This window comes from Protomyctophum parallelum (genome assembly GCF_964188405.1).
Source record: "Protomyctophum parallelum genome assembly, chromosome: 5".
NCBI classification, from domain to species: Eukaryota; Metazoa; Chordata; class Actinopteri; order Myctophiformes; family Myctophidae; genus Protomyctophum; species Protomyctophum parallelum.
The window spans coordinates 25,336,038-25,363,537 of NC_139702.1; the positions used below are offsets into that span (position 1 = coordinate 25,336,038).

Here is a 27,500-nt window from a genome sequence, read left to right on the forward strand (position 1 = left end):
CCTGTGGTGTGTGTGTGTGGAGCTGGTACTGTACATTCATATTTCCCGTGGTTCTTCAGAGTCGTAACGTTTGGGTTTTTATCTCCACAGGGGAGGTACAGTATGGAACATCTCTTCCTTCTCTGTGATGTGAATGATGTGTGTTTTTTAGACTAGAGGTATAGAGCCCAGTGTTTTTTTTTTCACAGACATTAGGTACACTGGCAAATAGGCAGCCGTTGTGTCCCAAGTTTTAACAATAAAAAAAAAAAATCTAAATTTATTATTTTGTTTATTTTGTACTTTTGAAAATGCTTGAATAGGTCTTAAGTGGTTAAATGTGCATGTGTATTTTACATTTTCTTGTTTTGTGTTAATTGTACAGTTACATTGAAATGTTTTATTTTGTGTTTATTTTATTCGGTGATGATTTTGCACGTTTTTACAAAATACCCGTAAAATATCAGTAATCGGTGTTCTGCGACTACGACACAACATTGGCAACGGACGTTAAGATCTGAAATCGGTTCCGACTGTAGTATTAACAGTCGGGTTACCATATTCTGAATGACCAAAAAGAGGAGGTTCGTGCGCGGTTCTGTTTGAATTAAATTCAGATTGCAAAATAATCTATAACAAAAAAAGTGATGCTCCTAAATTTCATCAAATATGCTCTATATTAGTTATGTATTTGTTTAAAGCAGTGGCTCTCAAAGGTGAAATCCAAGGACCCCCATTATAGGTCTGTAACTCTGAGAGTGTAACACATGGACCCAAATGGACTCTTACAGGTCTGTAACTCTGAGAGTGTAACACATGGACCCAAATGGACCCTTACAGGTCTGTAACTCTGAGAGTGTAACACATGGACCCAAATGGACCCTTACAGGTCTGTAACTCTGAGAGTGTAACACATGGACCCAAATGGACCATTATAGGTCTGTAACTCTGAGAGTGTAACACATGGACCCAAATGGACCCTTACAGGTCTGTAACTCTGAGAGTGTAACACATGGACCCAAATGGACTCTTACAGGTCTGTAACTCTGAGAGTGTAACACATGGACCCAAATGGACCCTTACAGGTCTGTAACTCTGAGAGTGTACAAGTGGAACCAAATGGACCGTTTTAAAACTTTTAACTCTTGATACTGTACAAATGGAATCAAATGGGACTCCAAATGGGTCCATTTGGTTTTACTCTCAGAGTTATGGGGGTCCTTGAAATTAAAAAGTTTGAGAACCTGTATGCAATGGCTTATCTCTTATAGTAAGAGAGACCAGCTTCTCCAATCCATCATATCTTATGCTTTGCTTGGTTGTACAAAATAATATTCGGTCAATTTAATTTGCAGAAGGACTCGCCTCGCGCACAGCTGTCTTGTCTGTGTTGTTGACATGGTCTTGCAGGACAGAACTTTTATTTGTGACAGACACATAGTTCCTTTGCAGACAATACAATCTGCATCTCATTGGTCAGTCACAAAGCTAAGAAAACAGTAGCCTACTTTTTCTGCATGTCAATGATGAGATAGTTCTTTGGCATTTCAAGCTTTCCTCACGGAGAGTAGACAACACAACAGTCTATCTGCAGACAGCGAGCCTTTCCCTGACCTGCTGTCAGGACCAGTGCTGTCAGGCAGCGTGCATGCAGTTATGAATAATACACATTACAGGGTTCGGGCTGAAAGTCCGCCTCCCACAGTGTTTTTCCACTACGAACCATTGAACGTGCATTGTAATACACTTTGGTTTGAATGGTCTGTGAGCATAGCGATACACTACAGGCGATAGGTGTAAAACCCCGGACATTTGAAGGAATTTATAAAATGCCCCCCTGACAGCCCGGACAGCCCCCCAAAAAGAGGACTTGTCCGGGCAAAAGAGGACGTATGGTAAGCCTATACAACAGGCTTCGGCTGCACAATATTTGTAAGTACTCCATACAGTTAGAATGTCTTTCTTCCTTAGGTTTGCTGCCAACAGAACCCAGACAATGAATATTCTAATGTATGTGCACACACACACACACACACACACACATCGCTTCGCGCTGCATTTCAAGCTTGTGGCTCTGCTACTTCTGATGCTTTTGTGTGACGCTGTAGTGTGATCAACGACTTTACAATCCTCAGTGTTAATTTAAACTCTGGGAGTGTACAAATGGAACCAAAAAGGTAAATGGGCCCGTACATGTCAATTTGGTTCCTTTTCTACACTCTCAGTTCCATGACGGCACCAAGGTTCAAAGGATCTAGAACGGAACCAGTTCTAGAACTAAAGTTCTAGAACTAACTACAGAGTTACAGAGTTACAGACCCATATGCGTCCATTTTGTTTCTAATTATTTATCAGTCCTTTAGATCGGGGTGTCAAGGTGGTCCCTGGAGCCCACATTGAGAAGCAGAAGTGTTCTTGGACTGTTTTCAGGATGTTGCTTTCATTGCTAGGATAAGGTTTTTCATCCATTGTTAACAAAGTAACTCACTTTGCAGCATAAAAACACGACCCGGTTATTCATTTTATACATCATCTCTGTCGGGTGGAAACCTCAGTTACAGTTACTTTTCGATATTCAAATAAAAAAATAGCAAAGTTAGCAGATATGCAACAATCTCGAAGTGCGGTGTGATGTGTGATACTGTAGTATGTCAATGACCAAGTAGGGCATTAATTTAAGAAAAACACAAAAAGTTACAATATGGAGATAAAAGGTTTATTTTCTTCCCGACCGCAACGATCAAATGCCTGCAAGACATTCGCAAGCGTTTCAGGGCTTATTTGGATCCGGTTAACGTAGTCAAGTGCAACAGAATCATAAGAACCCTTTCTCTTTATTCTTTTCTTTTTTGGGTCCTTTCTGCCTTTATTGATGGCATACAGTAGACTGACAGGTAACGGGGAGAGAGTGACACGCATCAAAAGTCATCGGGTTCGGGATCCGAACTAGCGACACGCTGTCAGGCATTTGCAGAACCCATTCTTAGCCTTTCAAATCGGTACATCTCTTAGGACAACTGCATATGACGGCAGGCAGCTTAATAGTACAGTACACCAATGCATTAAACTGCATGCAAATTGTGTGTACAATTACTCTACTGTAGCCAGTATGAGATATAACCACTCTCCACTACTGCAACTAAGAGAGAACACACTTCCACACCGTGTACATTGTGTAGGTCACAACGGCATGCTTTTCATATTATTTGTAGAAATGCAGTTTAGCCAATATGTATGTCTTTTTAAAGCAGCTGTTTTGTTTATTTCCCACCACAGTCAAGAGAGAAAGGACTTCCTTTAAAAGCTAGGACGATTTTGAAGTGTTGCTGTGATTAATGCGATTTTGAAACTCGTAATATTATGATTTGCCATGGTTTTAGTCTACCTAATACTGGAAAGCTTTATTTATTTATTTAGACTGACTTGATGCTATTTGGAAAAAGAAAACGGAACTATTCATTGAAAAGGAAAGAAAAAAGTAACGTAACCTGTCAAATCTGTTTAGTCTGGTGCTGTAGTGTGTGTGTGTGTGTGTGTGTGTGTGTGATTGATCATTGAAAACCATATTGCGGCGAATATGAGATGACTCGGATTATAATATAAGACGACCCCCATTTTCCAAGACTAGTTAGTGGGGAAAAAGAACATTTAATGTCAAATAGTCTAGTTCCCGAATATAATACGACCCCGTTTTTTAGGATATTTAAGGCCAAAAGGGTACTTTGTTAGTCAGAAAATGTGGCACAGCACTTGTTACTGAGTCAGACAAAGAAGCTAAACGGATGTCGTTTCCATTGTGGTCCTATGTATTCAACATGGCATACAAAATTAACACAATAATACATGTCCTCAACAAATACAAACACTATATGTACAATATATTATACAGTATACCGTGCATGCGTAATCTCTTCCACTATCGGTAGCCGCCAAATATGGCGAAGACGCTGTAACTTGTACCCCTGAAGGGTGTGTGTGGGTATTTGTCCGGGATTTGCTGATTGCACTCTGTAGTCTGTACAGCACCTTGTAAATATTTGTGTCCCTGTGTATTGTATCTCTTATGTGGACATAAATAAATGATTAACCCATTTTGGGGGCGGGAACGCCCTTTTGGTGTTTTAACTAAGCATTATGTTATACTTTAGCTATTGAAAAACAGAGCTTGTAGGTCTGCTGTTTTTTTTTTAATCGTGAAAATACGGCACAGATCTTTGAATATAATATTCTTTCAGAGCGAACGTTTTTTAAATTTCGACGTCAGGCCTCAATTAGCCTGGAACTAACCTATGCTCTTTATGGCATAGGCAGCTCCCGGCAGGATCCGCCGGGAGAAACTATGCGGAGCTGCGCGACATCATCATCATCATCATCATCATAATCATCATCATCATCATACTATCATCATCATACTAAAATTCTAACAATGAATGAATGTCAGAAACACCGGCGTATCTCCTCATTGCCTGCACCAATCGCTCCCACTTTTCACACAGGCATTGACCATAATAATATGGAGGTCTTAACGGAGCCCTTTTTTCCGATTTGACACATTAATGATTAATACTTAATTTATTAGTGAATTAACCTGTGTTAATGTGTGTGTGTGTGTGTGTGTGTGTGTGTGTTGCATCCTTTGGCCGTCTTCTCCTACTAAACCAACCGTTTGCACACTTCTCACCATGCACAACACCAACAGCTAGCCTGTCCACACCTCAACCACTACTTTGCATTCATATTCATGTCATATTTACAGTACAATACCCATTTATATGAAATAATAATCCAACCGCACCCAGGGCGCAGTACCCCCCGCGGCCACAAGGGGGGGGGGGGGGGTACTGAACAACTCATCTCCTCGCAAATCATGTGTCACCAGTGTCACCAGTGAAATGCATGTTGGGACGGACACAGACCATCTGTAAACAATTCCCCCCCTATCAGTAATGTGATCTATTACATCGCACACTGAACATGATTTGCTGTTCATATATTCAGAATGGGTAAGGACTAGTGAGACTAATTCATTAGAGCGACAGGGAGAGAGAGGAGCGTGTGTGTGTGTACATGTGTGCGTGTGTATGTCAATTTTACAAAGGTGCAGACGATCAGAAATCAGCAGAGAGTGAGCAATGTTTGCTCTACTCTATGCCAAATTGAAGTGGACTCAGACCCAGACTTTCTTTTCCTCCCTGGAAATAAAAACGTCTGGGTTTCCGAGGCTCAATGGGTTAAAATGTGTGTGTGTGTGTGTGTGTGTGTGTGTGTGTGTGTGTGTGTTTTCTCTCAGGTATCTCCAGGAGGTGGGCTACACGGACACCATCCTGGATGTGAAGTCTCAGAGGGTCCGGGCGTTGTTAGGCCTGGCGGGGGACGCAGCAGCGGACAGGAGGCCTGAACCCATGGTGAACGGCACGGAGCCGCCCTCGCTGAAGGACCACGGCGTGGTCAGGTTGTTCACATACACTTTATCTATATACATTGTCCCATTTCTGACCTGAGATCAGATTCTAAAAGAAAATTCTTCTACACCGAGTGGCGCGCTATGAGCTTGTAGGTCTGCTATTTTTTAATAGCTAAAGCATAACATACATAACACCAGGGGTTCCCGTCCCCAAAATGGGTTATAATACTGTTGTAGTTGTTGCATTATATCAGCATATCTTTGCTGTGTGTAGGGCATACACACAATGGGCTGTATTTTTTGCGTGTCTTAAGTACCAGGTCTTATTCCCTAACTTGAGTAAACTAAAGACCTGGAGGCGTGGTCAATGCTCTTTGGCCACTCAGAATAGCCAAATGGCATTGATCACGCCTCCAGGTCTTTAGTTTACTCAAGTTAGGGAATAAGACCTGGTACTTAAGACATGCAAAATACAGCCCCATGTCTAGTTTAACTTTTTGTGTTTCGTATTCCGCGAATAACGCCCTACTTGATCACGCCACAGTGCCACACCAAAGTATTAAAAGTAGCAGATCCACAAGCTCGAAAAGCGACACATTTTGAGCCTGTAGACCTGCTACTTTTTACTATTATTGAATTTGAATCCTGAAAAGTAACAGTTTTGGGTTCAAGGTTTTTCTCCACCCGACAGAGACAACATATTTTATTCACATCAGGTATTCAATGCTGTAGAGATACTACATGAGAAAAAGAGGTTGGGACACTCAGGCATGAAGGAAGCATGAGTTCAAGTCCGTTGCTCTCCCCTTGTCCCCCATATATGGGGACTAGGTTGGTGGAGGGTGTGTAGAGCCCAGGATCACATTAGATGATTGACACAGGGGTGAAAAATGGGTTACAAAATCGTGTTTCTAAAAAAGAAAAAGAGGTTGCGCATCAGCAATGGCTTTCAGTGGAGTGCCAAACTCAAATCAAGTATACATCAATAAATAGGAATTTTAAAAATTCCAAAAAGGTAGCACATCCAAAAATTAAACAAGCGGGGGACAAAGTACTCACATTTCTTCATCAGAGCATGAAGGCTGCATAGCTGAAACGCGTAAGCGTTCCTTTTTGGTGTGTGCCAATAAAGAAATGGAAATGTGAGCACTTTGTCCCCCGCAATTTTTTGCTGTAGAGCTACTGTTATTTGTCAATTAAAATAACCAAATAAATGACTAAAATAACCTTCATTAATGTGGTAACGTGGTACATAATACGATAATGTTGTTCAACTTAACGTTTCAAAAATAATAATAGATCAATTCAGTTCATTCTTCATGAATATTTATCCGTACCATTATTTATCTTCTTTATTCTTTTTTATTATGGTGAAGCAATGTGTTTTCCTATTGTGAGAGATGAAGTAGATTATTGCTAGCATTGTTGTAGTAATTATAGTATAGTATAGTAGTTTGAATACATTATTAGTCAGACATTTTAACGCCACATGGGACAGTAAGACATTAAGGGCTGTATTTTGCGTGTCTTAAGTACCAGGTCTTATTCCCTAACTTGAGTAAACTAAAGACCTGGAGGCGTGGTCAATGCTCTTTGGCCACTCAGAATAGCCAAATGGCATTGATCACGCCTCCAGGTCTTTAGTTTACTCAAGTTAGGGAATAAGATCTGTTACCTGGGCGGGAACCCCTATTTGTATCTTACCCCCTCAGGCCGGGCACCCATATTTGGGTTCTGTACAGTATGTACAGTATTCAAAAATGTAAAAAAAATTATTCTGCTATATCAATATTTGAAGTTTTTCAGAAACCTTAGGTCAGGATTTAGAGGCGTTTTTAGAATCGGCCTTAGTCCTGAATGGGTTAAGACACGCAAAATACAGTCCTAAGGCTTAAAGAATAACAAAAAAGTCCTGGGGACTTTGCAGTAGAGCTCTTCAAGGGTAAAAAAAAAAGGTCCCGAAATGAATCTGTGAAATTTGTTTCCGATTCTGACCCGTTTCATTTTTCAAATAAGAAAACCAATCCCGAATGGACCTGTGACAATTTTGTCCAAATCCTAAATATCACACTTAAAGGACAGCTTTAGTTTTTTTCAACCAAGGTTCATGTTTTAGGTTGTTATTAGAGAAAGTAAAAGGAGAGTGTAATTCTTTTTTAATTTGCTGCTTTCTTTCGTTTTAGGGATTTTAGCTATTTTTGACAGTATAGTCCTACTAGACCCAAAGAAATTACATCTGGCCACAAAAGATTACAGGATCTACTGAATGTGAAGGTAGTCTACTGGGGGGGAAGCCACACTGTGTCACATAGGCTCAATATGCCAGTTTGACACATTCAGTAGATCCCGTGATCTTTTGTGGCCAGTGTATTTCTTGGGGTCAAGTAGGACTATAGTAAAAAATCACACCTGTGTGAACTGAGTGGTGCAACTCCCCTCTCTCCCCCCCCCCCCCCCCTCTCTCTCTCTCTCTCTCTCTCTCTCTCTCTCTCTTTATTATGGATATCAATCCGCGTCGCTGAGAACAATTTTTTCATTATTATTTTGGGTCGGCCTTTCCTTCTTTAGCATACCTCCTAGACCGGATCGCGCATGCGAGCTGCCGTCCACGGGGGTCGGCCTTTCCTTCTTTAGCGTACCTAGACCGGATCGCGCATGCGAGCTGCCGTCCACCTCCCATTATACAGGCAGACTAAAAGCTTCAATAACTCCTAATCTACGGAGCTCTCCATGGTTTGGTCAATTAGCGCGATGTTCGGAGGTCTTTGCTGATTATCCGGTGGTCTAGATGGAAACATTGGTGCTTTCTAGAGCAAGGATGGCTATATTTTAGCTCGCTAGCATTGACGCTATTTATTTAGCACAAGATGTGAGGCGCGCATTGTACACACACGCGCGGATATTGCTGGCCATTGCTGGTTTCACGCATGCGCACACCACTCGTGCTCATGATACATGATACATGATACATGATACATGCGGACATTCCTGGTTATAGGAGTGGTTGCACCACTCAAAAATAAAAGAAATAAATCGCTATAAAATCTTGTAAAGAAATACATATTTAGCCCTGTGCTCGAATGCCCCCGCTAAAATCCCTAAAACGAAAGAAAGCAGCAAACGGAAAAAAATGACTAATCTTTTACTTTCTCTAATAACAACCTAAAACATGAACCTTGGTTGAAAAAAAACGTAAGTTAAACAGCACTTCAGTTGCATTGCGTTTTTCCCTCCGCAGAGCACACAGTGGACGGAGAGAGAGAGAGACACAGTCACAGACACACTCGCAATCACACATTGATTGATTGAATATTTTATTAACATTTGCACCAACAAAAAAAGCACTAAGTACACACACCACACACACAGTACGGGCCTTTTTGGATCCACTCGGGTATCGCACATAATGATTGACAGACCCGAGTTCCGCGGTGGATACGGCCCGCCGAGTGATTATGATAAAACACCCATGAAGGCCCATGAAGAGCTCTACTTTTTTACTGTGTATTCAATGAGTACCACAGACGAAAAACAGTCTTAAAGGACCACTTCACCACTTTTCAACCTATCTTCATATACTAGGTCCTCACTAATAATCATGAAAAAATGGCGCAATTTTGTTCTACTCGGTCTGTGTCTCATAGGAGGGCTGTGGGCAGTTCAGAATCCATCTTCCAGTGACATCATCGATGTGGAATACAAGCTAATAGAAACGGCAGGCTTTCTAGTCCTGAAACGTTGCAATGCAAATGGAAGCCATCGTTCTCACGATAATGAAAATCTAAATATTTTTGTAAATATTTTTGTAAAAGAATCTTGTTTAAAAATGCCTAATGATGATGTCACTGGAAGACGGTTTCTAAACTGCCCACAGCCCTCCTATGAGACACAGACTGAGTAGAAAAAGATCGTGCCATTTCTTCATGATTATTAGTGAGGACCTATTATATGAAGATAGGTTGAAAAGTGGTGAAGTGGTCCTTTAAGTCCAAATTTCATTCTGACCCCTCCACGAAAAGGCCTCGTTGTCCTGACCCCTTATCCATAATTTATACATTATGGATAAATAGTGTGGACTTAAACAGTTTTTCGTCTGTGGCATTATACTCAATACATGTCATCAGCAAATGAAACGCATACAAGGGGAAGGGAAATTACATTTACTTCACCTTGTGGTCTACTGATGTTTTTTCAGGCCAATATTAACAGTCTCTCTCTCTCTCTCTCTCTCCCCCCCCAGTAAAACAGGCATGTCTGACTCGGCCAGTGTTCTAGAGGTGTTTAAGTTCATAGAGAACACTGCAGCTGAGTTCAGCGATGAAGACGAGGATGATGACAGCGAAGGAAAAGACAAGACCATCCTGGACCTAGCTACGGTACGTACACCATATCGACTATAAAGACAAGACCATCCTGGACCTAGCTACGGTACGTACACCATATCGACTCGAGAATAGCAAAAGTAGCGTACCGACTACCGACGAGCTCAAAATTCATCGAATGCATCGCCAGGGTTTCGAGCTTGTGGATCTGCTACTTTTCATGCTTTTGTGTGACGCTGTAGTCACTACAGCGTCACACAAAAGCATAAAAAGTAGCATTGTAGTGTGATCAAGAGATTAGTGGTTTCTGCCCAACATAGACCGGTCCGGAAATGCCTGAAGCCTGTAGGCATTTTTGAGGAAAAGTACTTAATGTGTTGTTTCTGTATGATTTTGATGTGCGGAATCCATTTCTGCCGTATGCCGAGTGATAACGGGTCACCGTGTGGTCAGAAATTTAGTAATTAGCATAATTATTAATCACTAAGAACTGGATATGGGCTATAATTCTGATAAATAATTGTGCTTAATGTGTTGTTTCTATATATATATATTTGATGTGCTGAATCCATTTCTGCCATATGCCAATGCCACCGTGTGGTCAGAAATTGAGTAATTCACATAGTAACAAAACTCGAAACGGCTATAATTCTCATAAATAATTATTCTAAAATTAAAAAAATATATATATTATTTGCACAACTTTGTAATAACTGGGCCAAAACTAAGAAATAACAATAACGGTAATTGACAAATCTCGATCAAATGCGATACTATACTGCCGTACCCAGGCGCGTCAGGTTCCTATAACGGCGGTGGGTGCAGCCCCCCGCCTTACGAGGAAAGTGTTTCTCGAGTCCTTACAGCTATAACATTAAATTGTTTCAGCATCTTGTTTCAACATTTCAGCATGATCAATGATAAACAGTAAAGCATTCAATGTATCTTGTTCGCGTGTTGATTTGGATAGTAGTGGAATACCCAGCTCCACAGCTTCAGAGCAAATGCTACAAAACACTTTGTCTTTAGTAGAGTCGTACGTGATCCAGGTAAATGTCTCTTTCCAGTAGGGTTGATATTTTCTGGCATATTTGCGGCTTTTGCGCGGCGGCTGGCTGCTATTAGCTCTTAAAAGAGCCGTTGTGTTGGCGCTGATAGTGCTGTCAGCCTCGGCAGCTACTTGTAGAGTCGGTGTGGCGACAGCGAGCTCCTCTGGGACTCCCAGATCCCGCCAGACTGGGAGACGGGTCTTGGCGGCGGCAGGCGCAGGAGCGCCGGGCACTGGAGTCGATGTGGCAGCGGGCTCTGGTGGGAGCAGCCGGGTCTTTGAGGCGGCAGCGGCGGCGCCGAATTGTAGCATGGACTGGAGAAATCTCTTCTTGGCTGGAGGTGGCTTCTTCATCATCGTAGATTCGTAGTCAAATGGAAATAAATCCTGTACTGTAATGTATGCGACATTTATACTCTCTACCTGGCAGCAGAACAAAAGCCACCTTATTAGCATTTGAATGCCCATGGGCGGCGGCCCAACACGTATCTGGCACAAGCGCCCCCAACCCCCCGTAAGGTATGTGACTTACAGTGACTACATGACATTTCAGTAAGGACAGTGGGTGCATATTCTGCTAAACAGAATGCCACTGGGTGCAGCTGCGCCTCTGCACCCCCGGAGATGACGCCGCTGGCCGTACCGTACTTTATTTTGATGTTTCTGTATGATATAGGTGATGAATGGGTATTTTACCCCTGGTAACAAAATTACCAGGGGTAGGGGAGCTTCAGCCTTCAGATCAGTGGGTGCTATTTGGCTATCTTATTGTCAGTGGGTGCTTCAGCCCTCAAGCACTCCCGAAGTTGACGCCGCTGCACCAGAGTGTGCTAATTAGCAGGACGGAGACCTCCGTCTTTGGCCCTTAAACTGTTTAACAAATGTGTCATTTTGAGTTTTAAGCATATTTTGACCACACTTATTTTGGCCACAATTATTGTGACATGAAATGGTCACCATCCCTATTTATACATACATGTACTGTTTTACTATCCCCCCTTTTCGTGCTTGGTCTGCCCCATGCATGGCCCCCTCCCAGCTGATGTTCCATCTTTCTCATGATTATAACATTGTTGTTGTTTTTCTCACAGCTGGTCAGGAAGAAACAATCGTCGACACCGTCCAGCACGGCCTCTGACCTCAGCGATGACCCCGACACGGAGGAGGCTCTGAAGGGGTTCGACTTCCTGTCCAGTCCTGACGAGCTGGAAAGCTCCATGGAGTCCAAGAGCGGAGAGGACAGCGGGGACTGGGGTGAGAACCATGTTTTTTATTTATTGAATTGACACAATCTGTACTCGAGCATGGGGCTAAATATGTATTTTCTTACACATTTTTATGGTGATTTATCTTTGTATTATTTACTATAGTCCTAATAAACCCCAGGATATTACATCTGGCCACAGAAGATCACAGGATCTACTGAATGTGAAGGTAGCCTACTGGGGGGGAGGCTTATATTGTGTGTGTATAGGCTCAATATGTCAGTTTGTCACATTCAATAGATCCTGTGATCTTTTGTGGTCAGATGTAATTTCTTGGGGTTTATTAGGACTATAGTAAATAATAAAAAAATAAATCGCCATAATATTTTGTAAAAAACCCCCCACATATTTAGCCCCATGCTCGAATGCCCCCGCCCCCCTGTCAAAAACTGCTAAAATCCCCAAAACAAAAGAAAGCATCAAATGAAAGAAAATCAACGCTCACCTTTCAGTTTCGCTAATAACAACCTAAAACATGAACCTTGGTTGAAAAAAAACTAAAGTTGTCCTTTAATACAATCCTTCCACTTTAGCTTCACCCATAGGTGATTGCTGCTCAGATGGTTATGAAAAGGGCCCTCAGGAGGGAGCAATTGATTGTGTTGCTCATTCTCAACCCCCCCCCCCCCCCCCCCCCCGTCTTTCCTTTGCATGCTTTTCCATATTCCATATTGTTCTCGTGTACCTGTTGCCCAATCAGACGACTGAAGTCACTCGCTCGTCCCCTCGATTCCCCTGGTTCAACGGAAGTAATTTCCTCTATGGAGAATAACATGGGCTCATCTTAAAATTGTGTTGTCCAAAAATAAACAAGCTGTCTCTGCATTTTTATCAGGGAAGGGTGTCTGTATCGTTTGCGACAGTCAGTCAGTCATAATATGATACAGTCTGTTTCTAGCGAAAATGTAACTAATTCAGTAGCAGTAACAGTAGCGTTTTCTCTGTCATTTGATTCTTCATATCCATATGAGTGAAGCGGCCTGGATGATTTGTTAATTTTTTCCAAACACAGTTATTATATGAGGGCGATCTAAAATCGCCCTATGGGGATTACAATGCAAATAAAAAGTACGTGAACCCGTGGATTTGCGCCCTCTACTGATAATTGACGTCAGACTTCGGTGCTCTATTATCCAATTACAACAATGTAAAAAAGAATGTCTTGGTTTGTTATATTAAAATTGCACTGTGCTGAAGGCAGAACTGTCAATGGTTTTTGATTGACGTCACCAGATGTTTTGTTGACGTCTTTGTTTCTGTCAGAAATGTGAATGCCATGTCCTTTATGTTGTCTCCTCCTGTATTACCATAAAAACATCCCTGATGCCTCCCCGATTCACACTGCGTTGTGTGGGATGGTGTCACACGCCCAGAATAGCAGACCTACAAGCTCACAACCAGTGTTGCCAAGTCTGCTTATTATATGAAACTTTGGGCTTGTTTTTTTTCTGTAAAGTCGCTTGTAAATATTTGATGTTGCGGGTTGCGTTTTTTTGGGGGGGCTTGTTTCTATAGTGTAGTTGTTTATTTCCGCTCGTTTCCTAATGTTGTTTAAACCAGTGGTTCTCAACCCCCCCCGCCCCAAAGTTTGTCCCTATCTGAAGATATTGTGTGCCCCATGTTTCAAAACATTTTCACATTTTCTCCTGAGATCATTTGAAAATGGCTGATCTACAAGCTCGCAAAACACAGCGACATGTCGCTAAGACCGTTCTCTGCACACGACGCCATTGCGCGACTGACTTCCCCCATGTGTAAAACCCAACACACACACCGTCTGTGAACGCCGCGCGTCAAAACAGCCGCGTTCACGCCTCGCCTGACGCTCCGATACGCCGCTGTTCTATTTTCCAGGCTATTTTACGGTAGCGTGCCGCGTCCTGTGGGTGTTGCTGTGTGGCTATGACGGCATGACGCGCGCAATACTGTGCCGCGTCGCTGCGCACCCGCTTCACAGACGGTGTGTGTTGGGCTTTGCCAGATTTGTTTGTCCATTGTCGATTTGCAGAGAATGTGAGCAAAATGTTCTATGAAATTGTCTTCCCCAGCCTGCCGTGTCGATGTCTTCTCCCCAGAGTATGTCTCTTTTTTTCCACTACAAGAACTCATGGATTGAAGTTGTCAAGTCGCCACGACTGTTTTCAGTCATTTGGATTCCATAGAAGCCAGCATGTCTGATATGGAAGCCAGTTGTGCAGCACACAAGCTCTCAATGTGTCCCACTGCGACGCATTGAGAGCTTGTAGACCACTAATTTCAAAGTGGTCACACGAGCACAAATTATGTTCAGAAGCGTCTTCCATAAAACCCTATAATATTCTTGGATATTTCATAAATGGTTAAACTCTGTTTCACATCTGCTCAGCACCTCTGCTCAGGAGGTGGTACACTACTCTTTGAGTTTTGGGAATCCAGACTACAGAATGTATGCTTTCAGATTGTTTCAGAAATGGTGAAAATCGCAGCTCTACAAGTTCACACAATGTGTCTCACATCGCAAAACACAAACCTACAGAGAAGCTCTGTGCTTTCTGCATTGAGCTCGAGGTGGTTGGGATTAAGACGGGCATGCAGCGATGTTGCTCTTCTTAGAGCCGTGTGTCAGGACGAGCGTCAGTGGTGTGTTTTTGTATTGGACACCTCAGTACAAATTGACATACTAGGGAGTTATATAATACATTAAGAGCCTTGTGATTAGTATCAGTGGAGTAGGAAGAAGCCTTTTCTCTGAAGGCGGTCTTCTCAAGCTCCCTGCGCTGACATGCTTGCTTGCATGCAAGGAGAGAGCTTGTGATGTGAGCAGACATTACAGGATCAAGAGATTTTGGTGTAGAGCAGGGGTCGGAAACCCAAGATGTTGAAAGAGCCATTTTCGACCAAAAAATAATTCAAAATCTATCTGGAGCCGCATTTATTTTTTACACATTATAATGCAGCTTGCCAAGCTTTATTATCTCCCAGGTTTGCATTGAAATTAGCAGCAGTGGTGGAGTTTGAAGTCCACGAACTGTTAAATCCTCTGTTTTCGTCGGCTAGCTTTCTTTTTCTCCCTGTAGAGGCCGTAGTAGCGTAGCAGGCAGCATCCTCACACACACCCACCGGCGGCGCCGAGTGTGTCGCATGCTATGACGCAAATTTTAGTTGACATTGTGTTGAAACTTAAGTTTTCCAATTTTGTACAAATGTGTAGAATAAATATTAAGTGTTTGTCACGTTTGGCCTCCTACAGAAACCATAAATGAAAAATACAAATGTGAAAAAAAAAAACATTTATTTTGTTGGAATGCTACAGGGAGCCACTAGGGGTGTGTTGCAGACCCCTGTTGTAGAGGGAGACAAAGTGGGCAGCCCTGGGGTATACTCAGGGACCGGGGGAGGGGGTACTTTTCCCTGAAACCTGGTCGGTCCAGTCAGTCAAGTAGGAGGGGAAGCACTTTGAGTGCTGTCCCTGTGATGCCGAGGTCAAGGAGGATGTCCAGGAGAAGTTTCTGGTTTTAATGGGACATTCTCTTTTCCGGGGCCTTTCGTCGGGGGGGGGGCGGGACTGTCTGCGACACTCTTATCAGCAACAGGAAATAGTACAGCATGGGGTTTATCCTGAAACAACCTGACACCTCCTTTTCCTGTTCCTTTTTTTCCCTTCCACTTCCCGTTTGTTATTTTCCTTCACCTCCTTTTTCTTGCTCTTCCTTCACCTTCCTGCTCCTTCCTGTTCCTCCTTCACCTCCTCTTGCCTTTTCTCCTCCTCCTCCTTCCACTCCTTCACTTTCCCTTTCTTCCTCCTTCTTCCCCTTCTCCTTTCGCCTCCTCCCCGGCGTCTCCTCTCCTCTCCTCTCCTCTCCTCTCCTCTCCTCTCCTCTCCTCTCCTCTCCTCTCCTCTCCTCGCCTCGCCTCGCCTCGCCTCGCCTCTCCTCGCCTCCCCTCACGCCACCTCCTGCTCCCCGCTGGGCGTAGATAAGGAGGCGCAGTGGGAGGTGGACCAGGGTCTCATAGCCCAGCTGAAGGAGGAGTACAGGAAGGAGCGCAAAGGCAAGAAAGGGGTGAAGAGTAAGTCTGTCTGTCTGTCTGTCTGTCTGCCTGGTACTCACACATACACTGTTTGTCACCCTTGAGCTGCAGTTACTTTAACCCATTTAGGCCTGACGTAAAAAAAAAAAGGTCTTCTGAAAGAATATAGGTTCAATTTTCAAAGATTTGTGACGCATTTTCACGACTTAAAAAAAGAATAGCAGACCTACAAGTTCCTAGCGCGCCACCGAGTGGCGCGCTAGGAACTTGTAGGTCTGCTATTTTTCAATGGCTAAAGTATAACGTAATGCTTAAAACACCAAAATGGGTTCCTCCCGCCCCCCAAAATGGGTTAATTTTCAGGCCCGTTGAGAACTCTTATCTCTGGGTTCTGTATGAACGGCAGCTCGAGGGTGACACACCGCTGTGTGAGTGGTGGAAATGGAAACCGGGGAGCATCCATGAAACGATCCAAGGCCAACATGTACATACGGCACGGCATGTTGGGACAGGATCATGGGCTGATTCAGGGCACATGTGTTTTGGTGTGGATTTCTTCACCACTTCAGTGATGCTTGCGGAACTCGACTCCGTCTCGTTCCTGACCGCATCACTGTCACTGGCAATAATCACGCTAACCCACACCCTCTCGTGTAATATTGCTTAATTCAAGTTGGCTTGTCCATTCTGCTGCACATGATGGCACTAGCTTGTTGCTTTCTCTAACTGTCATTAAAACAAAGCTTCTTTTCTCAGCCGTCTCATCCATACAAAAGCCCGATATGTGTCTCCATTTTTGCTGTCATTCATTCACTCCGATGTTCTTGTTCTCCGTTCAACCTCTCCCCTTCCCGACAACCACCTCCCTTCTCCCGTTTCCATCCTCCTTCCCATCCCCCTCATCTCTCTCCTCTTCTCCGTTACTCCATCTTGCTGTCCTGTCATCAGGACCAAACCGCTCCAAACTCCAGGACATGTTGGCTAACCTCCGGGAGGCGGAGGACCTCCAGTCCCTGCAGCCTTCGGTGCCGCCGCCCTCTCCCCGACCCAGTGTACCCAGGATCAGTGAGCAGGACGTGGGACGGACGGAGGAAGGTAAGATGTCCCGAAAACATGTCTGACCTGAGATCAGATTCTAAAAAATGTCTGTTTGAAAATGACAGTTTTCTGAAAAAGCTTGTCAGTCGTCAGTCGTTCTTCGATTGTTTTCAAAAATAGCAGACCTACAAGCTCGTAGCGCGCCACTCGGTGGCGCGCTATGAGCTTGTAGATAAAGCGTGACATAGTGCTAACACCAAAAAGGGGTTCCCGCCCAAAATGGGTTAAGTGGCATTGACATTGATGCAGTAATTCAGGTTCGGTAATGTCTTAAAGCGTTTAAATTACCGGGAAATAGTTTGATCCTATTTATGTACGATGGACAGTGACAGTCGTTGTGACAACCTCACCTCAGCAGACTACGGCATACATTGTTTTATACAAATTATATACCGGTGTATATATTTATTTATTTTTGGCCAACTGTGGAAATGAGACTGACATGGACCGTAGACATAAAGAAACAAGATTTTACAAGTTGTAGAGATGAATAAGAAATGAAAGAGGCTAAAAATAGAAAGCTTTTGGCTCTGTAAGGGCCCATTTAGATTCTCCTTCGCTAATATTGCTGTGGCTCTCAGAATGCTCTCTGTGTGATCTGTAAGTCTTTGTTAACTCGTGTTTTATGGAATAACGGTATGTAAAGGCTTTGGTTCAAACAGTAGTGGGGCCAATAAATAACGGACGTGTTTGCACCACGAGTTGTGACATTATCCATGCATATCCGTCTGTGCAGTTAGTTCTACACACCATGTCAGGGTTTTTATATAGTATACACTTTGACACTTACTGTATGCACACTTATTTCCTAGAAGGTCTTTCTGATGCAGATTATGTCTGCTGTCGGGCAGAAACCTCTTATCTCCATGAATATGCACTTTTTTTGAGCTTGGTAGATCTGCTGCTTTTGAATTTGAATCCTGAAAAGTAACCGTTTTTGGACGAGCGTGAGGTTTCCACCAGGCGGAGGCGATACTCTCCATGTGGCTGCTGATAGAATTGATGACATCGGCTCCATCTCTTGATCTCAGTCTCGACTCTGCCGCTGAGGAGAATGGATATTCAAGCTAATAATAATGTGATGTGCTCTTGTTGGCCTGCAATATATATACGATATCCTAAATTAGGCACGACTGACTGGCGTAAACCTCATTATGTTCAAAACTGTTACTTTTCAGGATTCTAAAGTATAGCAGATCCACAAGTTCGAAACGAAGGGTCATATTTTGAGCTTGTAGATGGTCATTTTGATACTTTAGCATGAGACTGTACTGACTGTAGTATGATCAGAGTAGGGCATTCATTTCAGAAAGAAAGGAGTTACAATACGGAGAAGAGAGGTTTCCGTCCGACGGCGACGGCAACGATATTCAGATGCGTAAAGGTTTAGGCCTGACGTCGAAATTAAAAAAAAATCTTTTTTCCCGAAAAACCTCATGTTTCTATATCAGTGGTTCTCAATATGTCATTTCAAGGACCCCCAATAATATATGAAATTGGCCGCAGACCCCCATCTGAAAAAAATGGACCTCCCAGAAGCAAAGATTTTAGTTAAAAACATTCGCTCTGAAAGAGTATAAATATTCAAATCTTTGCACCACATGTTCATGATTTTTCAAAAATAGCAGACCTACAAGCTCGTAGCGCGCCACTCGGTGGCGCACTATGAGCTTGTAGATCTGCTATTTTTCAATAGCTAAATTATAACATAATGTTTCAATAATAATAATAATAATAATAATAGCTCAGATTTATATAGCGCTTTTCTAAATACCCAAAGCGCTTTACATGAGAACACCAGGAACAGACTTTATTAAGAAAAAAGATCAAAGCTAAAACATATACAGATACAGGGTTAAAAAGATAAAAAGGTAAACGAGGCCTCAACTGGGGAAGGCTATTCTGAAGAGGTGGGTTTTAAGTGAGGTTTTGAAAGAGAGGAGAGAGGGAGCAGCTCTGAGATGGTTGGGGAGTTCATTCCAGAGTTTGGGGGCAGAAACATAAAAGGCCCTGTCCCCCCAGGTACGGTACTTGGCCTTGCGGACCTTCAGGAGGTTAGCTTCACTGGACCTGAGGGAGCGGGGGGGGGACATATGGTTCAAGAAGATCGGAGAGGTAGGGGGGAGCCAGGTTATTGAGAGCTTTGTAGGTGGTGAGCAGGATTTTGTAGTGAATTCTTTGTTTGACGGGAAGCCAGTGTAGGTCGTGGAGGACGGGTGTGATGTGGTCTCTGGAGCGTGTAATGGTGAGCAGGCGGGCAGCGGTGTTTTGAACGTGTTGTAGTTTGTAAAACACCAAAAGGTCTAAAATCTGTGTGTGTGTGTGTGTGTGTGTGTGTGTGTGTGTGGGGGGGGGGGGGGGGGGGGTGTGTCTGTCCCAGTAGACGTGATGACCTTCCTGCCCTCATCGGGAAAAACCTTCATCCTGGGTCATGACGAGGCAGACTCCAGTGAGATGGGACTGGGAGAGCTGGCCGGACTCACCGTGGCCAACGAGGCAGAGGGCCTGGCCTATGACGTGAGTACACATCTCCATGTTCTTAAAGATGGGAGTGCCACCATTTTTTTCCCACCCTAAAACATCAGGTATTATTACAATATAAGGGGGAAGACCTTTTTCCAAAAAGTGTACAGTATTTGTTAAAATCATGCTTTTATGTGGACACGCCCACCAGTTAATTTAGTATGCCTTAGTTTGCCTGGTGGGTGGTGATCCACCTGAACTTAAGCGGGAGGGGTTAGGGGAGGGGCTGATAGTGTGGTGTCACTATATTACTGTTTACTGCATTGGCCTGTTTGACTGTCAAGGGTTCAGCCTCCAGGAAGAAACCCTAAATACAAAGTTAATATACACCATTGCACATAAAAACAACTCCAGGGTGTCTAATGAAGTACTGTCTCCTCATAGACGCATGAAAAACTGGAAAAATACAAAAATTGTGGCACTGCATCTTTAACTTTCTTTTGTCGATTTGTCTATCTGCTACTTTTGAATTGGAATCCTGTCAAGTAACAGTTATTGGATATAGGAGGTTTCTACCGGACAGAGATATACTACGGATGCATGATATTGACATGTCTGTCATCCGATTAGGTCAAATCAACAGATCAACCGATATTGCAATACAAGTGTCCAGTTTTATTCAAAGATGGAGTGCCATGATTTTTGTACTTTTTCTGTTTTGTATGTGTCTATGGAGTTGACTGTCCTCTAATAGACCCCCAGGTGAGGTTATAATATTAAAATATTGGATGTTGGGTGGTGCTAAGGTGAAAACCAGGTATACTTAATGAACATTTGGCTATTCTGAGTGTCCAAAGAGCATTGACCACGCCTCCAGGTCTTAAGTTAAGTAATAAGACCTGGTACTTAAGACGTGCAAAATACAGCCCCCTGTGTCTTGGTGAGACATGACCATTGACATGATATCATATCATCGATATGTCTCAATAGAAGAGCAGGGAGACCAAATACAACCACCCCAATTATATAAGTTATATTGTATTAACATAGTCAAAATTAAATTGTATTTATTTAAAACAAATGTTAATGTTAATTAGTTCAACTATAACACAAACAAAAAAGAGTAGCTTGTTTAAGGACGGGAAGTCGGGAACCCCTTTTGGTGTTTTAACTAAGCATTATATGTTATACTTTAGCTATTGAAAAATAGCAGATCTACAAGCTCATAGCGCACCACCGAGTGGCGCGCTACGAGCTTGTAGGTCTGCTATTTTTGAAAAATCATGAAAACATGAAAATCATGAAAATCATGAAAATCATGAAACCTACAAGCTCGAGCTTGTAGGTCTGCTATTTTTTTGAAAAGTTGAAGAATGACTGACATGGAAACATAGCTTTTTCAGAAAACTGTAAGACATTTTTAGAATCTGATCTCAGGTCAAAATGGGTTTTAATGTGTTCTTTTCCCCCCACCAGATCGCCAGCAACCAAGACGCTCTGAGGAAAACCTGGAACCCAAAGTACACGCTGCGGAGCCACTTCGACTCCATCCGCAGCCTGGCCTTCCACCCGGTGGAGCCCGTGCTGGTCACGGCCTCGGAGGACTGCACCCTGAAGCTGTGGAACCTGCACAAGACCTCTCCTGCCAAGAAGTAACGGACACTATGGGGCATTCACTTCTAGTCATTTTTACTGCCTAGTTTACTAGTCGACTAGTTGTTTAACTACCTTTTATTATGAGAAAAAGAAAAAAAAACTTGGGGGGGGGGGGGGAATAAATATTTGTACATTTAAAAACTGTGTACATTGGTGACTACAACTATAATCTACCTGATCTTGAGGCCTACAAAATCGGGGGAAAAAATTAAAAAATGACATTTTTTCACTCAAACCAGGTAGAAATGGATTTTATAAATGGTTTTATAAAATGGATTTATTTCACTCAAACCAGGTAGAAATGGATTTTATAAATGGTTTTATAAAATGGATTTTTTAAATAAATATTTGTACATTTAAAAACTGTGTACATTGGTGACTACAACTATAATCTACCTGATCTTGAGGCCTACAAAATCGGGGGGAAAACTTTAAAAATAACCTTTTTTTTCTTATCAACTATAGTCAACTAGTACCAACAAGGTCGACTAGTGGATTTACTAGTCGACTAGTAAACTATTCGACTAGTTTCTTAATGCCCTAACGGACACCATCTGCTGCTGCATGTTGCTTCTCCATCACCTCATTTTCTGTTGCATGTTGTTGGCCTGGAAACCAGACAAATCTGCTACTGTGTCCCCTCAGGCACAACACATTTTCAGATGGAGGGGGGGGGGGGGGGGGGGGGGGGTCCACAGCCAAAGGGGGGGGGGGGGGGGGGGTCCACAGCCAAATATACAGTATATCAATGTGGAGGGTCCTTGACATGAAAACGTTTGAGAACTACGTACTGTTCTCCATCTCCTCATTTACTGCCTCTACATCACCTCTTGTCTGGTCCTGGACTGCTTTTTATGATGTGCTTTTTTTTCGAACTTAATAACACCAACAGTAATAATACATTAGATTTTTTTTATTGGACATTTTATTCACAGGGAATCTCATAGAGCGCTACGTCATTAAAACATAACAATCAATCATAGAAGGTCGAAAGCGTGGTTTAAAAAACAATGTCACGCACAAAAGCATATTGCTGACCGTAATATACACAACAATTGTGTATATTATTACTGCAGAAGGCCCGGTCCCCCCATGATGTGTAACTCGGTACTGGGGACCTTTCACCAATGTTCAATATATATTATAATATAATTGGTCCTAATGCTCATTATAAGATGGCACCATTTCTGTCTACTCCCTCTTTGTGTGTCAGAGGAGGGCTGTGGACACTTCAGAAACCTTCAGAAACCTGCATACCAGTGACATCATCGGGAAAGTAAATAGAAACTACAGTTCTGATGATGATTGGCAGGTTGCACAACTGTCCACAGCCCTCGTCAAAACGCAATCACGTAGATCGGGCTATATTCGGCAAAGAGTTTTGGTGCTGATTTTTAGTGTCAAGGCTTTTTTTAACTTGTACTGTAACTCCCTGGAAGCATGCACCTTACACATGAGCAAATAGTTATGGTCACATGTAATGACAACTTTGTTGAACCTATTTTAATTGATATGTGTATTTCATGTTGTCCAGGCTTTGAGGGAAAGTTTAGCAAGGAGGAACTCTTTGGGGGTGGTACAGTGAGCCCACGAGGGGATGGTGAGCCTACAACATGGATGCTAGGTGGTTTGTTCAGAACCGCCTGACCCAAAATGTTCTTTGTTTTGGTTTTGTTCAGGTGTGCCGCTCTGGACGTAGAACCTATATACACATTCAGAGCTCACTGGTGAGTCCTTCCTTTATAGAACCACTTTGAACTGTGCCGCATTTTATTGCGATCTTTTTCCAAAAATAGCAGACCTACAAGCTCGTAGCGCGCCACTCGGTGGCGCGCTATGAGCTTGTAGATCTGCTATTTTTCAATAGCTAAAGTATAACATAATGCTTACTTAAAACACCAAAAGGGGTTCCCGTCCAGAATGGGATAACTACATAATAACAACGACATTCCTCATCATCGACATCGCAGTCTCGTAAGCCCATGGATTTCTTGTGGCCGAGACTTTAGCGCAGCGTCTGCTGTGGCTGAGAAGACAAAAGCGCGAGAGGCCGACTTGGCCGCAGATGAACATAAATAATGTGTAATATATTATATATAACTACGCCACCATGTACATATAGTAACTACATCCGTACTACTGTACATATATACCACAATAACTGCATTAGGCATATACTTGGTTAATATTGATATACGGTTGTATTTAAAATGTCTATCTCGTATGTCTCATTTCTTTGGCTGTGGTGTGTGTGTGTGTGTGTGTTTTTTTTTTTTTAAGAAAAAACATTAAAAATAAAGAACGTACAAAAAATATCTAAAAATGCAATGCAAATGCAATTTACGAGCTGCGTCCGCGCGTCTTACTTGTTCTATTGTGTGAACATGACTGTGAGAGGTTGTGGTGAATGTGAAATAACACAGACAATATTGTGTTGTTTTTGTAGCGGTGCGGTGCTGTGTGTGACCATGAGTTCCACCGGAGACCAGTGTTTCAGTGGGGGGGTGGACGGTACCATTCAGTGCTGGAACACGCCCAGCCCCAACGTGGACCCCTACGACTCCTATGGTACGCTCCACATGTTTAACCCATTCTGACCTGAGATCAGATTAAAAAAAAAAAAAAAATGTCTACATCCTGACAGTTTCTCTGAAAAAGCTATGTTTCTGTGTCAGTCGTTCTTCGATTTTTCAAAAATAGCAGATCTACAAGCTCATAGCGCGAGTGGCGCGCTATGAGCTTGTAGATCTGCTATTTTTAAATAGCTAAAGCATAACGTAATGCTAACACAAACGGGTTCCCGCCCCAAAATGGGTTTATGTTTTGTCTTCTCCTACATCAACCCTGCAATGGTGGCTTTATTCTGGACACATTTTCAAACGGTTGTTTGAAACGGAAATGTTTCAAGAAGTTAGAATGGTAATTATTTAAAATGTTCTTAAATAGATACAAATGCATCGATTGGCTATTTTCCCCACTATTAGTGTATAGGGGTTAAAGTGAGTAATCTTTGTGTCTGTTGTTTTCTATTTTCACCTATCCTCTGGCTGACTGTCTTTCTCTCTCTCTCTCTCTTTTGCTCCATCTCTGTCTGTCTGTCTGTCCGTCTGTCTCTCGCTCTGTGTGTCCGTCCGTCCGTCCGTCTCTCGCTCTGTCTGTCTGTCCGTCCGTCTCTCGCTCTGTGTGTCCGTCCGTCCGTCTCTCGCTCTGTCCGTCTGTCCGTCCGTCTCTCGCTCTGTGTGTCCGTCCGTCTCTCGCTCTGTCCGTCTGTCCGTCCGTCTCTCGCTCTGTCTGTCTGTCCGTCCGTCTCTCGCTCTGTGTGTCCGTCCGTCCGTCTCTCGCTCTGTGTGTCCGTCCGTCTCTCGCTCTGTCCGTCTGTCCGTCCGTCTCTCGCTCTGTGTGTCTGTCCGTCTCTCGCTCTGTGTGTCTGTCTGTCCGTCCGTCTCTCGCTCTGTGTGTCCGTCCGTCTCTCGCTCTGTGTGTCTGTCTGTCCGTCCGTCTCTCGCTCTGTGTCCGTCCGTCTCTCGCTCTGTGTGTCTGTCCGTCCGTCTCTCGCTCTGTGTGTCCGTCCGTCTCTCGCTCTGTGTGTGCGTCTCTCCGTTTCTCTCTTCCATTCTCCGTTTCTCCATCTTCCTCGTTCTGTGTGTGTGTGTGTGTGTGTGTGTGTGTGTGTGTCCTGGTGTGCGTACACAGAGCCGGGGGTGCTGCGCGGGTGCCTCAGCGGCCACACGGACGCCGTGTGGGGAGTGGTGTACAGCTCGGCACATCGCCGTCTGCTGTCCTGCTCGGGAGACGGGACGGTGAGGCTGTGGGACGCTGCTGCGGACTCCTCCTCGCTGTCTTCCCTGGCTGTCTTCAACCAGACAGGAGGTGAGGGTCAGGACGACCATGATGATGATGGCCTCCACTGGGAGCTGACTGGATAGTGTGCAGAGTCTGCATTATTGCAAATGTCACTGGTTCAATTCTGTCTGGAGAGACCCTGTGCTGCAAAAGGCCTTCCCGTCTTCCTTCGGTTCCCTGTCTCTCTGTTATGAAGGAATTGAAGGAATTAAATAATCACTTAACCCATTTAGGCCTGACGTCGAAATAAGAGAAATGCTCGCTCTGAAAGATATATATTCAAAGATTTGTGCCGCATTTTTACGATTTTTCAAAAATAGCAGACCTAATCGAAGAACGACTGACATTTTTATAGAATCTGATCTCAGGTCAGAATGGGTCAATCAGACCAGTGTGTGTCCAGTGGAAACCTCGTATGAATCTGATCTCAGGTCAGAATGGGTTTTAATTGAATGAAATTGAATTCTGAGGATATCGGGCTCCACATTGGATCCTGTATAGCTTCCATGTGGATCTCGGGCCACGTAGACGTGGGAGCGGTCTAGAGAAAAGGGAAAAGGGCCCTTTAATGCATCCTCACGTTTTACTCCGTGTTTAGACCAGAGGCGCAGTGCTTGTGTGCGCCAGGTGGTGGTGATGATTCATAACAGAATAGCCCTGTAATTTAACTCAGGTGTGTTTGGAGGAACATGCAGCTATGGAAATCACTCTCTGGTGAATGAAATCAGGATACATTTATACTAGTCATAACAGTCTATGTCATCACACGGTCTGTTGCAAAATGAAAACAATTGTTAATTCAGCATCACAATAATTTAAACCACTTTTTATCCATATTTTACACTTTGGCTATTAAAATATATCAGATGTATACATCTGATATTTTGAGCATTTCTAAAAACTCTTCTATAGGGGCACCTGGTGAAAAACATTTCCGCTTATCAATGTGGGGGTCCTTGGCATGAAATCGTTTGAGAACGGCCGATTTAGTCTGTCTGTGTGTGTGTGTGCATGTGCGTGTGCGTGTGTGTGTGTGTGTGTGTGTGCGACTGTGCGTGCGTCTCTCAGAGCTGGGTGTGCCCACATCAGTGGACCTGGTGCGCAGTGAGCCGGCACACATGGTCACCTCGTTCAACAGCGGCCATATTGGACTCTTCAACATGGAGACCCAGCAGCTCATCCTCAAGCTGGACTCGGCCGGTCTAGCAGGTATGTACAGTAGTATGTACGGTATATATACATTAACTCCTGGTCCTGGCCAGGGTAGGAATTTCAGGGAGGGGCCACCTCAAAAAACAAATCACGGTCGCGGTACTTTTATATGGATTCAACTGTAACAGAAAGTTGTAGCCACAGTCCCGTCTCCCGGTCACGGAGCTGGGAGACGCCACGACGCGCAACACTGGTCGTTTCTGGCCAGTGTTGCCAAATCTGTTTATAAGCGATTTTGGGATAGTTTTTTGTAGATTGAAAACATATTGGGGGTCCTTTGCTCTTGGCATGAAAATGTTTGAGAACCACTGCTCTAAAACAATATTAGACAAAGTTTGAGCCAAAAACACATTGCTCTCTCTCTCTTCTCCTTTTGCATAAAATAAATAGGCCTATTCGTGATTCTGCTTATAGAGAAGTAGCCTATGTTAGTTTGTTTCATGGAAACAGTTGTTTGTGTTGAATGTGCTTAATTGCACAGAATTATTCAAAAGAGAGAAAATAGGCAAGCCATAAAAGAATGCACATTGTACTTGTCTTTTCATACGTCATGTGGAAATAACGTACTGTAAATTTAAAAAAGTAACATTAATGTTGTCATTTTATCAACCGGCCCCTGGCCTCTCGCCATTTTCATGATGTGGCCCACATGTTCAGCTATTTGAGTATCCCTGGTTTACGGTGTCAGAAAAGGACACCAAACTTGCAGTTTGCAAGGTGTGTGATTTCACCAAGCTGTGATCGGTATCGGCAATATCGGTATCGGCAGATACTGCTTCCAGTCGGTGATCGGCCCCAAAAAACCTGATCGGAGCATCTCTAATTTTTTGTTAATACTGTACTGTATATGCAGATACGTTTGCCGTGTTGTTTCTATATATGTGTTGTTGTTATACAGTAGCTATTGTCTGTGCTGCTTTTTTTTGTTGTAGAGTACAACAGCTTGTAGAACTTTTCAAAACGTATCGTCGGTTCTCTATAAAATGCTTTGCATTTGTCATTCATAGCCGGTTGTTTCTGCTAATGATGAAATGTAAAACAGTACTAACATCCTTCTAATGCCCCCTCCACCCCCCCACCACACACACACACACACAGACGCCACTTGTAAGATCAACCGTGTGTTGAGCCACCCCACCCTGCCGATAAGCATCACAGCCCAGGAGGACAGACACATCCAGTTCTTTGACAACAACACAGGT

At 43.4% G+C, this 27,500-nt stretch overlaps 1 protein-coding gene across 1 annotated transcript in view; it reads left to right on the forward strand.

Annotated features, from left to right (window-relative positions):
* LOC310858605 (striatin-like) overlaps positions 1 to 27,500 on the forward strand; it is a 63,767-nt gene that overhangs the window by 26,648 nt on the left and 9,619 nt on the right. Inside the window, exons 5-16 of the mRNA XM_083764788.1 lie at positions 5,270 to 5,431; positions 9,624 to 9,759; positions 11,845 to 12,007; positions 15,973 to 16,065; positions 16,975 to 17,121; positions 19,508 to 19,641; positions 21,064 to 21,239; positions 22,923 to 22,970; positions 23,690 to 23,811; positions 24,937 to 25,113; positions 26,155 to 26,295; positions 27,397 to 27,498. Coding sequence (XP_083620914.1) covers positions 5,270 to 5,431; positions 9,624 to 9,759; positions 11,845 to 12,007; positions 15,973 to 16,065; positions 16,975 to 17,121; positions 19,508 to 19,641; positions 21,064 to 21,239; positions 22,923 to 22,970; positions 23,690 to 23,811; positions 24,937 to 25,113; positions 26,155 to 26,295; positions 27,397 to 27,498 — 1,601 coding nt within the window. The remainder of the gene's footprint in view (positions 1 to 5,269; positions 5,432 to 9,623; positions 9,760 to 11,844; positions 12,008 to 15,972; positions 16,066 to 16,974; positions 17,122 to 19,507; positions 19,642 to 21,063; positions 21,240 to 22,922; positions 22,971 to 23,689; positions 23,812 to 24,936; positions 25,114 to 26,154; positions 26,296 to 27,396; positions 27,499 to 27,500) is intronic.